This window comes from Empidonax traillii, unplaced genomic scaffold, assembly GCF_003031625.1.
Source record: "Empidonax traillii isolate 1590-97213 ecotype Southwest subspecies unplaced genomic scaffold, ASM303162v1 scaffold702:size1046427, whole genome shotgun sequence".
NCBI lineage: Eukaryota > Metazoa > Chordata > Aves > Passeriformes > Tyrannidae > Empidonax > Empidonax traillii.
The window spans coordinates 830,629-845,939 of NW_020955895.1; the positions used below are offsets into that span (position 1 = coordinate 830,629).

At 34.2% G+C, this 15,311-nt stretch overlaps 1 protein-coding gene across 6 annotated transcripts in view; it reads left to right on the forward strand.

Annotated features, from left to right (window-relative positions):
* Positions 1–15,311, forward strand: part of LRP1B (LDL receptor related protein 1B) — a 671,639-nt gene that overhangs the window by 529,893 nt on the left and 126,435 nt on the right. For all 6 annotated transcript variants that reach the window (XM_027900055.1, XM_027900058.1, XM_027900056.1 and 3 more), the window contains exons 41-45: positions 1,042–1,231; positions 2,624–2,828; positions 11,866–12,058; positions 12,534–12,659; positions 14,551–14,679. In XM_027900055.1, the coding sequence (XP_027755856.1) occupies positions 1,042–1,231; positions 2,624–2,828; positions 11,866–12,058; positions 12,534–12,659; positions 14,551–14,679 (843 nt within the window). The remainder of the gene's footprint in view (positions 1–1,041; positions 1,232–2,623; positions 2,829–11,865; positions 12,059–12,533; positions 12,660–14,550; positions 14,680–15,311) is intronic.

Genomic DNA, 15,311 nt, shown 5'->3' on the forward strand with positions numbered 1-15,311 from the left:
CCTCATAGTTTTGAGTTATTTGCCTCAAAGTTTTGATTTACTGTTTGCTCTTTCAGTGTGATAAAACTTATTTTGAGACTTTCTGTTCTGTCTATATAAATTGCACGGTAAAAATTACATCTTTCAGCAAGCTGAATGGAAATTGTAATAACCAGCATAATGTAATCCTAATTATATTTCTAGATTTTTGCCTTCTGTAGCTCATTATTAAGCTGCATGAACCTTCTGGTCTAAAAATATTTGTTTCTAACAAGATAATAAGTGAAGTTATCAACATACATTTCTCTAGTAATTATAAGATAATGGTAGGAAATAATTACTCCTATTCCTCACAATCTGTCCATTTTATATATTGGGACTAGATAGAATTTATCTTTTCTGGACATTAAATAAATGGTCTAGTTTCTTATTAATGTTTTCTTTCTAGCTCACAGTTTTTTATGTTGAATGAAAGAGTGTGGTATTGTGGCTTATTAAAATTATATATCGATGTTGAGACCTTCAGAGTTGGTATTTCTTCAATGTATTTCGGGTGTTTAACAAAAGCTCACACAGTTGATAACAACGGGACACTTTGATCACTGTTAATGTAATGTGTATCTGTGCCAGAAAATACGTTGAAAGATCATGCTGAATAATAAAAGTATCTCGTGAAAACACTCTAAGACTTGGTTTAAATCATATTTGGAGATGTGACTAAATTACTGCTTTCTTGAATAAATGCTTGTTATTTCTAATATGTTGTCTGGGGACAGTGTTCTAAAAATGTTAATGATTGTTAGAATAGGCCAAAAGAGTACAGAGTTGTTGACAGTGGTCTTGTTCTCTAGTTTTCACTTTAATTTAAATTTACAAAAACATTTTAGGATTTTGATTCCAATAAAAAAAAAAAATCAGCAGAAATTATAAAAGAACTGACAGACTCGGGCTGAAATAGCTGAACTCCGCGAGTCTGCAGGATCAACCCTGAGGAGAAAAACAAAAACAAACGTCTTCTTAGCAGATGTTTTATTTGCTTTATCTGTAACCATCTTCTTCCAGATGTTGGGTCAGTGGAAGGACTCGCTTATCACAGAGCTTGGGACACCCTGTACTGGACCAGTTCAACCACATCCTCCATCACGAGACACACGGTTGACCAGAGGCGTCGAGGGGCTTTCAACCGGGAAGCCGTAATCACCATGTCGGAGGACGATCATCCACACGTGTTGGCTCTGGACGAGTGCCAAAAGTATGTATTGCACCTTTCTTACCAGATTTTAATTCTGACCCAGTGCCACGCAGCAGTTCTTCATTTCACAGTCAGCTAATGCTCTGAAAAACTAATACCTATGAAGGTTAAGTTGATTTCTTCGTTTAGGAGGCAACTGTTAGTATATTTTATAAAGCAATTGCCAGAATTAAGGTGCAACAATTTATATGTTTTCATGTTTCAAATAACCATTACATTTTCATGAAACGTTAAAAAATTAAAGCTGCTTTTCTTAAAAGTAAGGTAAATGCAAGTTAATGAGTGGTTGTTTTAGACATCAGACACATTAGTCTTATTACTTAAATTAAAAAAAAAAAAAATTAAAGTATTTACAGAAAGGAGTCTGAGTTTCTTGTGTGCAAATTATAGGCCCACATGATTAACACAGAAATCAGTGTACTATAAAAGTATATAAGGACAACATCCTGCAAAGAAGCCTTAGTTCTCTTCTGACCACTCTCAGGAAGACTGTGTTTCTTAGTAAAATAGTGAGAGAGTTTATATTTCTACTCCTGTTAATAAATGTCTTAAAAATTTGAGGTACTTTAATTCTGGAAAAAACACAATCTGCTTTTTCTGCTTCTTGTAGCTGTCTCCCCTTTGAGGAGGCTGGGCTCCATTAATTCCTTGTTAAATCCCATTTTTAGATTGGTAGCTGAGTGTACAATGTTGCATGAGTAGTCAAGGTTATTTCCCCGTGTGACTTCATGTCCTTTTTATGCAAATTAAGAGTTTATGCTGTATTGTAAAATATGTTTACCCAGGTATCATAAATAAACCACCTTAATACTGATGGAGATTGTAGTAAGAGGATGGGCAGGTTCTGACCAGTCTTTGAATTACATCCACAGCTCATTCCATAATATTTGTCCCCCCTTGTAAACTGTAACAAGGGGCTAAATGAGCCTCCTGTAGAGCACATTAGTGTGACTTTCTTCCCACAATCAATCTTCTGCATCCCAGTCCTTTGGTCTGTATCACAGTTCTAATATGGGAAAAGCTCTAGGTTAATTTCACTGTTAAAAATTACTAATTTACACATTAGCAGAATTAAGTTAATATCATTCCACATCCTGTGTCTCTCTGTAATGGTTTATTAGTATGCAGACATGATCAGAATTGAATTGATCTATAAGAGAAAAAAAAAATCTCTACTTGTGTACAAATTAATGAACTAGGAAACTGCTATAATTTATAGGATATTGGCTATTAGAGTTTTTTATTCATCACTGATTATCACAATTACTCCTAGATTACATTCAAAGTTGTCTGTGAAGGCATTTTATTTTTTGTTTCTGTTGCTCATTTCATAGAGAACTAAATTATAAAATGTATCTTATGGTTTTATTTGTTATTTTGATTTTAATACAGCTTAATGTTTTGGACTAACTGGAATGAGCAGCTCCCAAGCATCATGAGATCTACCCTCTCTGGCAAAAATGCACAGGTTATCATTAGTACAGATATTCTGACACCAAATGGACTGACCATTGATCACAGGGCAGAGAAACTTTACTTTTCAGATGGCAGCTTGGGAAAAATCGAGAGGTGTGAATATGATGGATCACAAAGATATGTAAGTAAAATAAAATTCCTGAATATACTCACTGTAAATCTCTTTGTTTACTTTTTTTAGCATCTTTAAAGTGAAAATTTTACAGAGAGATCATTAGTTGTCTGAGTTTCTCCCAGTATTAGTCGTATACTAAATCTAAAGCTTAAAACTTTATTGAACTGCAAATAGTACTCTATATTTGCTCAGAATTTCTTTTCGGTGATGCTTGAGTGTTACTGGACAATTTTTTTTTTTCTTTTCTAACTGTACATTTTCAGATCTATTGAACTCCTTTACTCTTTCATCATAATACTTTTGGTGCCTTCTTAGTTTCAGCTCAAGTAGACCTTTTACCAGGAATATATTGAAGGCAGTTGATCTGTGCTTGAGGTTTTGTTGCATGTTTAGTACTACACTTCTCATATTTCATGAAATCTTCCTTTCAGGGATTTTGAACCTCCCAAAGTTCAGGATAAAATGAATAAAGGGCGTGTTCTGGCTTGTATTCCATTCCTACCCATAAAAATTAGCGTTCATCATCTCACTTTGATATCTATTAGCTTTAAAAAAGCCATTCATATACACTATAAAAACTTAAGAAGTATTTTTGCATCCCAAATGAAAATTACATGTTTTTATGCAATCTTATCCAGAAGTCCTACACACTTTGTTTAGACAAAATTTTCTTATCAGAACAAAATAAGAGAGCCAGGCTTGTAACAGCATGTAGTTTTGCATAATTTTCCTTTTCCCTTTTGTTTTCATTTGTAAAAATTAACCACAGCTCACTAATGTTTTCAGAAGCAGTAAAAATATCAGAAACTGGACAAACCAAGGCTAGAAGGATTTTAAAGTTTGCATTCTCTGACTCAGTTTTCTGTCTACCACATAAAAGTATTTTTCAAATGGTGTCTTCAGGGACTTGTTGCCATCTTATAATGCATATATAAGGAGTACATATAGGGATGAATATAGGGAGAGGAAATTACCCATTTTTTCCTGATACTTGTCAGCTTTCTCCGCTATTTCCTTTGTAGGACTTGTATCATAATTTGAAAGTTCTAATATATTACATTATCCTTCTCCTGACTTCCTGTCCTTTATTTCTGTTTTGCTATCCATTTTGAAGACTGACAGTAAATTAGAGGATTTTTTTGGCTGTTACTCCATCACATGTATTAATGTACATTATTATAATTGTAAATGGCAAACTGTCTTGAAGTAAAATTCATTGGTCAATTAAAAATGCCACTTTTTTATTTCTTTCACTAGCAGAAAGTTGTGCTAATGCTTCTTTGTGTGTGCCTGCAAGCTTCTTTCTAAAGTTCCTGGAGCTTAAGAAAGTACAGAAATAGTTATATACATTTTGTATATAATCTGGGGATTTACTTTGCTAATGTACATTGCCATCTCTATGTATGAAGTTATTTGCCTACTTCACTTCTATTTTTTGTCATGTTTATTAGGGAAAAGAGAGAAATATCTCATATCACACATAATAAGTAATTTTTAAAGTAATTTCATCTTCTGTGCTTACTTCAAAAATTTTCTCTGAAAATAACTCTTCCTAGATTGAGTATTCTCTTCTTCCTCTTCCAGTTTGAGAGGAATTCCTAAATAATTTTTTTTTCCCAGTTAGAATTATTTTTCCTATTTATTTTGGCTGTATTTCCAGTTTTTGATGTATAGCTCTGTCTTGTACTGGTGGTTCTTGTTTCATTTTGCAATCATTTTTGGGTTCACTGATCCTGTTTTAAGGAAGGTTTTGAATTTGCTGTCAGTTAAGTACAAGGTACCTAGTAGATTTTTAAACAATTTGAGTTTATCTTTGCAGAGGGTATAACAAAATAGGTATCCCAAACATGAGATGGGACATGATGCAACTTAGTTACAGAAACCATTGCTAAAATCACTTTTTTATGAGGCCTCTGGCTTTCAATTTGCATTAGCAAGTTAAATTTTGGTTCCAGATAAACTGGTAATTCTGTTTTCTCAGCCCCTGAACATTGAAATGCTCAATTTTCCTACTATGTGGCCTTTTGGTTTGGCTTTCTGTCGCCTTAACTCCTCTTCCCAATTACATAAACAAGGAAGCTCCTGACAGCAATAAGCTGAGTCCATCACAATCTTCTGAAGGCTTTTTAGGAGGTCTATTGTGTTCCCTATACATGGATATGCTACTGTTAATTGTCCTGCACTGATACTTGTATTGGGATAATCATCTCATTCTATTGTCAAAAACACTGATCTGAGTACTCACTTTTCCTGCATTAGTTAAATGAGGGTTGTCCTACCAGGAAAAAACCCAGCAGGCTGCCAGTACTTGCCTCACCAGCAGCACTTCAGCAGAGTTGCAGATCACCCTTTAGATGAATTCTTACTGATACAAATAATGCCAGAATCCAACCTGGTAATTGCATTATTGATTTCGTGAAATAATATTTCCAGGGCAGTTGTTTTACTTCTTTCACATGCTGTCCAGCCTGACAAGATCTCTGGTGTCTGTGACACTGGGAGAATGCAAGTAATGATCATTCCACCGTTCTGGTGATCTGAGCTTTTTTAAGATGTTTCAGCGTGGTCCTGCCATCAACCACTGGTCAAAAATAGTTTAAACAGATTACCCTTGTCCTCGCTATCTCTGCTCCATTACTCTCCAGTTTCAGTTAGATTAACAAAGGTAGAAATTGGGTAGTAGAACATGAAAGTCTAATAGTAATGTAATGAATTTTCTTCCAGACAGCAGCTTCTCTCTTCATTCCACTCACCACAATAATCTAGTACAATGAATGAGTAGAAAATCATTTAGCAGTATTGAATTGACTCTTTTAAGTGGATTGTAAGAGTTTATTGATTTTATGTTGAGCTGATATGTTAATACTAGTATTAAAAAACTAGTATTGGCTGCTGGAATACTCTTTCAAGTATGGAAATTTCTTTGTTACATTTCTTTCCTTTTTATTACCAAAAGAAATAAAGGTGGTTGTGGTTTTTTTTTTCAAACATTTCTCATTTTGTTCTGTCAGATCTTCCTGTTTGAAAAGCACAAGTGGTAATTATTCTTTTTTCACAATCACTCCCCCATTTTCTTCCATTTTTGCTCCTACCCTCAGTTGGATTTAATATTGTGACCGCAGCTGTTTTTAACTGCTTAGTGCTGTAATTATAACATCTTGTTCATGAACATGGAGACTGAGCTAACAGCAAATAAACCTGATTTCATGTTTTAGACTTATTTTTCCAATAAGTTGTCAGGTACTTTGATTTTTTTTTTTTTCCCCCTTTTCTTGTTCAGTGTTCTCTAACATTTTACACATGAAGAACTAGAAAGATAGTTAAATTCCTGTAAATGGATGTCTATCTGGTTGTTTTCTAACATCCAGGTTGGAATGTTTTAGTCTCAGTTATAGTTTTGTGGGCCCACAAGTGTGATTTGTTAGAATCAGTAAGGGTTTAGAGGTGTTTCTGGTAATTATAATCCTTATGTAATTGCAACCTGCCAGGAACTGTAGCTTTCTGTTTCTAGAATATATGTTTTTATTTGGCTGAATTTCTGTATTAAAGCGATTAAACAATTTCCATATTTGGTGTTCAGTTTCTGTAATGTTCAGAAACATTTTATCACATCTGTTCTTCAAACTGCTAAGTGCAGAAATGGAAGCTATAACTTTGGCTATGCATTTTTTAAATACTTGAGTTTATAACTGACAGCTAAAATTACCTTTCCTGCATTATATTTCTGAGTAATTTTGGTCAGTTCTGAGCAGGTCTTCATGATGACATCAATGTTACCGTGAGAAGGTAACATTGCCAAGGTAGCTAGAACAAAGAGAAATCATACAAAATATTAATAATTTTAAATGTAAAAAGTCCAACTCCATTAAAATCAGAATGTGCTAAAAATCTTAAAAGAAGATTCTCACCAAGATCTGAATGTGAGCAGTTACAAAAAGATGCAGGTCCTGAATGTGATTCTGGGTTCAAGAACCACATTGCTGTATTCTCTGTGTAATAATAAACAATCAGATGTGAAAACTAACCTGAAGGAAAATCATGTCAACTAGAAGGCAAATATTTTAATAAGCTTGGGTGGTTGCCTGGAAAAAAAAAATCACTCAGACACAGAAATCACTCAGTTTTTACTGCTTCCCTGTGATTTTTTTTAGATGGCATTAGAAACAGTAATTGCAGAGGAACAAGAAATGCCAATAAAAATTGATGTTGTTAGCACATGCACATTTTACAACCTAGACATTTAAGTTCATTGCCTTTCCTATTTCCACCTATTATAATAGTTAGGGGAGCAAGAGTTATGTTCTGGGCTTTTTAATCAATTCCTCTTTCTAGATTAGTATAGATATTCTTGGCAATTAATGGTACTAGAAGTGAAGTGGATTGTTTAAATGTTCTCTGTCCAGTAATATTCATACAGCTGTTGTAGCAGGAATATTCTATTCCTGATCCCTTTCTCCTGCAAATATGACTAAAAGAGTATTTGTTTCTCAGCTCTTTTCAAATCTCCACGTTTCCCTTTAACATCGATCTGAAGAAACCCCAAACCAATACAGAGCAGTGAAATACCCACCCCCTTCTTACTGAGTTGTTTTTCTGGGGAGTTCACTCCACTGACATTGATGAGTTGCTTTCTTTCAGTAGTTCTGTAAAGTATTGCTAAGATCAAACCTAATGAAAGTTATTCCCTAGCCAAAGGCAATAAAATCCTCTAATCCCTGAGAGGTAGAGAGCTGGTTGACACAGATCCAGCACTTTCAGTTTGAGACTGTTTGCTGAAATATCTTGAATGTCCAGTGTTTATAGCCTGGTTGAAATTAACTTAAAGAAGGAATTAGTGGAAAGATAAAACTAATCTCTAAGGCTATGGAGAATAAGATTATTTATAATGCCTCAGGATCCCCCAAAATTCTAGGATATTGAAGCAAATGTAATATTAGATGAAGTTTGTAATTTATGATGTTGAAAATAAGTATTGCGACAATAATATGTGTGTAGTTTCAAAGAACATGGTTAACACAGTTGTAATTTCCAGAGCTGTGTACTTTGCATTCCAGTGGAAAAGAAAAATACAGGCCTGTTACAGTTGCCTAATCTGCCATTCGGCTGAACTGCAAATTAAGGAGAAACTGCAAATTAAGGGGGAACACTGCAAATTCAGCACTGCAGTTTGGTGTCCAGTGCCTTAGAAGTTCATTGCCAACATGGAGGAACACAAATGAATTGCTGAGGAGGAAGCACTTCTGATTTTGTCACATTGTTCTTGGCTAATTCTTCAGAAAGGGGAGCTTGTTGTTCTTGGTAAATGTGGTATTCTAGCATATCTTCTGTATCTTTTACTATGGGACTACTATTAGAGTTATTTAGCAAGCATTTTTGAAAGAAAAAAATAATTGAAACCAAAATCCATGCATTCAAGATATGACAATGATGAAAATAGGGTCTTCTTTCAAACCAATCAACAAAAAGCATGATTATATTTAGTAGACTGTGGCAGTGATTGGCACTGTTCTTTCAAAATCCCAGCATAAACCTAGAGCAAAAATTTCTTCTAATTTCATTTGTGGTAGCAGAAATCTTCAGTACCAAATTTCTTTCTTCTTTTGTCTTGAACATCCACTTCCACTTCTGGTTAACATTTTTAAGAACAGTATTCATAGCTTAATAATAAGTATGGCATACTGGTTTATGCTTTTAATTTTAAACAATGAAAGACATTAGATAATTTTGACTAATGTAGTATTCTGTATAAGCTGGTTCAGTTAAAATGAGCTTTCTGATATTGATCTAAAATGTTATTTATTTTTAAATTAACGGTATTGCTTTTATTCTTGTAAAATGATTTTATAATGTAACTGACTTTAAATTGTCGTTATCTTTTAACATTTTTAAGTGCAATTTTCTGTAGTGGAATTTTTATTTTGTTGTAGGCATCTGCAGAGGTTTGGATACCTTTTGAAAAGTGAAGAGCCTTAAGAAACATTTAGAAGCTTTTTTAGATAGTCCTGCCCATTTATTAAGCATTTTGAAAAGCGAACTATTGTCAATAAGCCATTCATTAGAGTTGAAATACGTAAAAGCAACTCACACTTAAATCTGGTCCATTACCTTTATGCTCTCCTTTTTAAAAAAAGAAAGAAAGCATTTCTTTAAAAGTTGAGTGTAGTCATGAGAAGAATCATTATGAGTCTAGTTCTTACTGTCAATCTAATAACAGTTTTATTTAAATCATCCAAATTACAGTATTCTGGCAGAAATTGTCTACCTGACATGTCTACCCGGCTGACTCCTCCCCTTTTTCAATCATGTTTTTCTGGAAAAACTGCCACACTTATCTCAAATTAGAGCAACTCTATGTTAAAACAAAAACTCCCTGGACAACTTAAAAGAATAAAGAATCACAGTGCAAATTAAATTGTCCTCCAGCTTCTGAATCTCCCCATCCATCCCACCCCTCCTGTCTCCTCATCACTTTAGAGGAACCAGAGAAAACTTTACGTCTGTTACTCAGAACTTGAAGCATCTACTGTAACTGGATGTTGGTATCATTTAGAATTAAAACATGTGATGTGCTGTTGGATATGTCTGTCTTCCACTGACTCAGGTGGAAGGGATGGTAGGGAGGTCTTGTTCATGTTTTCTTAATTTTTTAAAATTGTACTTAGGCTTAAAAAATAAAAGTAAAAACTGTTACAGTTTTCAGTGTTTTTCTATAAATTAGAACGTTTAGGATGTTAAAAGGGCTGTAAAGTTGACCAAAACCTCATAGAAATATGAACTCTTTATTTTGGATGCTGGAATAAAACCAGTGTCCTTGTGTAGGGCTGTGACATAACAGAGGAGATGAAATGCTACGAGCACTAGTGAACAAATGTTTTGGATGTTTGTTTCTGTGACACCTTATTTGGATCTCAACTCTCCGAAGGTTGAACAGCAGTGATCGGTCTGTGATTAATTTACACTGTGTTGTTACGATCTGAGAGAAATTGTGACGCTGCTACTGAGCACAGAAAACTGAACTTCTTTAGCACTGATTGTGACCACAAAATCTTTCCAATTGGGAAAGTTTCACTTTTTCATGGAGTAAAAATATGGGGTTGCAGACTCTTCATGGCCAGGTTTCATACAGATCTTCCAGAAACACATGATTTTTTAATTATTTTTTCGTAGAATGTCTGAATATGAATAGCATCAGATTTTAAAAGCGTATTATGAAAAGTGTCTTACAGTAAATGTGCACAATTACAGAAGAAATATTTTGCCATTTATACGTTCCCATCTATCTTTTAATGCTTTTAATTTTGGAAAAAGGTTGGTCAGAGAAAAGTTGTCCTCTTGGAATATTTATCAGTAAGAAAAATCTTTCCAGGAAAAAGGATTTTCTAGTCAGACCTTCTTTAAAATATGCAGAAATATATGATGTGCATATTAATGTAGAATTTGTTATAATTATCTGATTAATATAAGTAATTTTGATATTCTGTCTGTAAAAGGGAGTTCAAACATGGCCAGGAGTGCTCCTGTGCACTGGACTAGAAATATCTATGTTGGCAAATCGTTGTAATACTCTGGGCAGGGAACTTTACATAGGTGTGAACAAAATGCCCCTGAAGCATTCCTTGAATCCTTCAGAGTTAGGGCACCTTCCTAATCTCCAAGGCATAGCTGTGGCAGCAAAAATGGGGGCTTTTATTTCACAGAATTAAATTTGTATGTCCTGTTTAACAGGTGTATTTTTTTTTACCTGAAGAGAAAGACTTCCTCCCCCTGCAATCACTTATTTAATTATTAAGTATGGGATTGACCATTACTACTTCTTTCTCATTTACAGCATTTTTAAAATAGCATCCACGTTCAAGTAGGCTGAGGAGTGAGCAGAGCACCATCCCCTGGGCAGGTGTGCATTCAGCAGGAATAGCTCAAATTCATCACATGTGCTGAGTTCATGGAGATTTCCATGAAATCCTATTGTTTTTATAAAGACCCTTTGGGAAAGGGGATAAAGGACACAAAGCAGATGGAAAAACCATGGTCATCTAAGTAGAGATATGGGTTGAGAATTGATGCTTTAAGAAGAGTGATTTCTATTTTGTTGTTAAAAGATGTTATTTTTCTGGTTTTATCACAATTTCCCTACAATAAGTAGTACATAGACCCAGAATTTTGTTTTTGTTTTGCTAGCCTGGGTCTGAACTGATCCCACTTTATGATGAATATACTTGAGTTACTATTTTTCCAGAGAAACCTGGAAGAATACAATTCAATAAAAATATTCAGTATTATTTATCTCCATTATCTAATGGAGAAGTATTAACCCCCTTCCAAATAACTCTTTTCAGCCAAAATTAAATTTTCAACCAGAAAACTCATTAAAAATGTGTCATATTCTTCAGAACAGAAACTGTACATGTGAAATTTTTAATTCTAAAACATGAAAAGAAAGAACATATATGAAAATGTTTTATAGGATCTGTGATTTAGACTGGGATTAAATTAATTGCATTTCTATAGGCTTTTTTCAAACCTTACTATATAGCGAACTGCAATTCATATTTTAAACTGATTTTTACTATGGTGAGATTTTTTTTTTTAATTGGAAAACACAAAGCATTCATTATCTTGGGTTCAAGATTCAGATGTGATCATGTAGTGAGTGTTCTTCGGTTCTGAAACATGCTTCTCACCTTGATTCATAAAAACTCTGAATTTTTAGACTGAAAGCACCTCTGGTTCACTTTTCTGCTCAAGCTATTAAGCAGTACTGTCTTGAGTAGGTATTTTTACAGGCACCTTTAGATAAACTGTGATTTTTTTTTTTTAATTGAGGAGCAGATGCCTGGTTTTCTGAAATTTGGATGCTTGCAGCCTCCTTTTAACACATTTTAAGTGCTGTTATCCCATTTTTTCCAGGTGCTGTAAGTATGGAAGTATGAAGTGTTGTGTCTAAAACTATAAAGTGATGTGAGTCCCAGTTTGCACTTTAAAAACTTCTTATTCAGCGACAACAATTCTTCTCGTGCTTCTCTTCTGTACTTACATATTTTAGGTAATTGTGAAGTCTGGACCAGGCACGTTTCTCAGCCTGGCTGTGTATGATGAATACATCTTCTGGTCAGATGGGGTGAGGAGAGCTATCCTGCGTTCCAGTAAATACACAGGAGGAGACACAAAAGTTCTTCGTTCTGATATCCCTCATCAGCCAATGGGCATTATCGCTGTTGCCAATGACACCAACAGCTGTAAGTTCCAAAGCAAGATACACAGTTTGCTGAATTCCAGTATCATTCATTGCAGATATTTTATTTAGTTTTAGCCCAGTCAAACTATTTCATGGTGTTTCATAAATCCTTGCGGTTGTAGTAGCTGTTAACTTAGGATGGGGTATAACCTCTTTCCAAGCAAATAAATATTATTGAATGACCATTTTCTGCTGTGAATGTTGTGCTCGATGGGTGCAGTTAAATATTTTCCTGTCGGATTTTGGCAGTTCTGAATGTTGTAGGGTTTTTTTAAATTATTATTTTCAAGGTAGCTGGGTTTGTTTATCTTTACCATGCCAGCATCTGAGGCAGGCTGACATTTTCATCTGACTGATAAAACCTGAATCAATTGCCCGTGAATCTGAGATATGGTGATCTTTGCTCTCTCAAAGACATTGGCCGTTGAAGCAAATTTAATAAAACAGAATTCCTCTTTTATCATTTGTTTTTTCAGGTGAGTTATCTCCTTGTGCACAAATGAATGGAGGTTGTCATGATTTGTGCCTTCTGACGCCTGACGGGCGAGTGAACTGCTCGTGTAGAGGGGACAGAATTCTGATAGATGATAACAGATGTGTGAGTAAGTAATACTGGCTGACATGGTGCTTTTCTATGCTGTGATGCAGCTGCCTATCATAAGACAGTTGGCTCAAGCTATTAATTTTATTTCTTCTATAAACTGTAAAAATTGATTTGACAATTCAGCACATATCTGGCTTCTTTAACTATTTTGTCTGATAAGGCTTTTTGGGGGTTGCAAAGCATTAATACTCCCCTTAAATCCTTATTATGGTAGTGAGATGCTTTCTTATTTATAGTTAGGATTTTTATATCTCTATATCTGAGAAGTGTCTATGTGCATCCATTGGGTCTCTCTGGGGCTGTATCAGATGAGTTGTTGAAGATGAACCTTAATTGAAGCACTTTTTCCTCACCTATTTAAGGTCAAGGCTGTGGTCATCAGTGGAAATGAAAGAGGTTCATCAGATAAATTCATACACCTGATAATGTGTTATGAAATTATTATATGACATTTATATTTTCCAAAAGCATTGCAACTCTAAAAATAGCTCTTAGGTAAAACCATGTTTAAATCTTCATCTAGACCATGATGCAAGAGTCTATCTTCTAAATTAATGTTTGAAATGTTTGCAGGAAATGTAGATCTGAGGTATTAGAAAAAAAAGGAAGAAAGACTTAGACATTAAATGTTGGGGTTGAGTAACCCAGGAAGGATGGAAGTAAGACAGACTATAGTTCAGCTGTGAGATCAAAAGTTTCTTTCTTTTTAACACAATTGAAACGGATACTCAATAAAATTGAAATTATCGATTCCAGCTGATATGAGGATTTAACTGTCCTTCCACAGCGTAATTAGTCTATATAACTTACTGCCAGTCAAGATTCTTGAGACAAAACTTCAGTAAAATTCAAAGAGGGATTGGATGATTTTGTGGGTAATGACTACCCTGACTACTCACTTCTCATCAAAGAAACACTTTGAAAGGCATTACAATGCTTTGTTTCTGCAAGATGAAGTTTGAAGCAATCTCTGCAAGGGTGTCCAGTTAGACTTCAGCTGAGGGCAGATTATACTATACATATTTTTTTTTTTTTCATTTTTTCTAAAGATTACAGTCTAAGATGCTGAACTAGATGAACTATAATTTCTTAGATCTAAGCTCTTAAAATTCTAAAACATGGGAGGAAAAGAGAGAAAAGTAATTACTGTGATAAATTTGATCAAGATGTAAAAGAATGTATAAATCATATTTAAGATCAGAGCTCACCTTGTCCAAAATCTGTATTTTCAGCACTTCTTTTATATTTTTCTTCATGTTTGAATCAAATCAAGAAATTCTTTTAATTTATATTGGCCTGAATTTTGAATATATCAGACATTGGTTCTTCCTGAATTTGTGCTGCAGTAATTATAGTGGATACAAAAGGAAACATAATTATTTTTCTGGGGCTATTCTGGATACTTTTCATTTCTGGCAACTTGGATATTTTGTTTAGAACCCTGCACATGAAGCACGTGTATAACCTATCATGAAGTTCATGAACAAGTTGTTCTGTGTCAACTTTGTGATAATTTTCAGTTTCTTAGCTGAACCAATAGAAAATCTATATGCAAGAGAAAGCAGAAGTAAAATTTTTAAATGTGAATCTAGTTCTCTTTAAAAAAATAGATAAAACATCCCCTAGACGAGAAGCTGAGAACAAAAAATAGTAGATGTATATCGCTGGGTTTTTTTTTTTGTGAATAAAAAGGAATAAGTAAAGTAGATACAAGAGGTTTTCTTAGTTGGCTGTATCTTCACCTTTTGATGTAGTGCACTGATGGTGGTAACTGCGTTATTACAGTACCACAAAGCAGAGCTGAGTTGAGAAACGCAACCAATGTCTTTCTCATTTTCACTGATTGTGAAAGCTTTTAAAAATTACGTGTTAACATGTTTTACTTTCAGCTAAAAATTCTACTTGCAACATTTATTCAGAGTTTGAATGTGGAAATGGTGAATGCATTGATTATCAGCTGACTTGTGATGGCATTGCTCAGTGTAAGGACAAGTCAGATGAGAAACTTTTCTACTGTGGTAAGCATTTCAACATCCTTCACATCCACATTGTTATTTTGGTTATATGTGCTTAGATTGGTTCTTCTGTGACTGATCTACTTACTCGTACCCACTGCTCACCAAGAAAATGCCAACTCACGCATTAAGAAAGCCTTGACATTATATGGATAGAATTACTTGATTCTGAAAATATTTCTCCTTGCAAACTTCATGTATTAACTGACATTTAATAAAAAGCATCTCAGATGTTCTCATTACTGTCTGTAAGAGAAAAATAAAGAAAACAGCTAGCTGCTTTTTTTAAAGATGAAAATTGAGTACTTTCAGATTTAATTTATCAATTTTGATTTAGTTTTTAATAGTTAATAAGATTTTTTCTGATTTTGAATAGAAAACACCTAAATATAAATGTTATAAAATATAGAAATGGCTGTGTAATAGATATCTTTCCACACAATTTTCTGTTTAAGTTGATAATGTTATTATTCTTCTCAACAATCCATCTACATCCTGCAACAATTTAGAAGCAGAGATGTCAACTTTCATAATTTCCTCAAGGGCTTCTATCCTTCCATGTATTTTTTCCCCTTAATAATCACTAAATTAATCATTTCCAGGTTTTTTTGTTTTGTGCTGAGTTTGCCTACTGC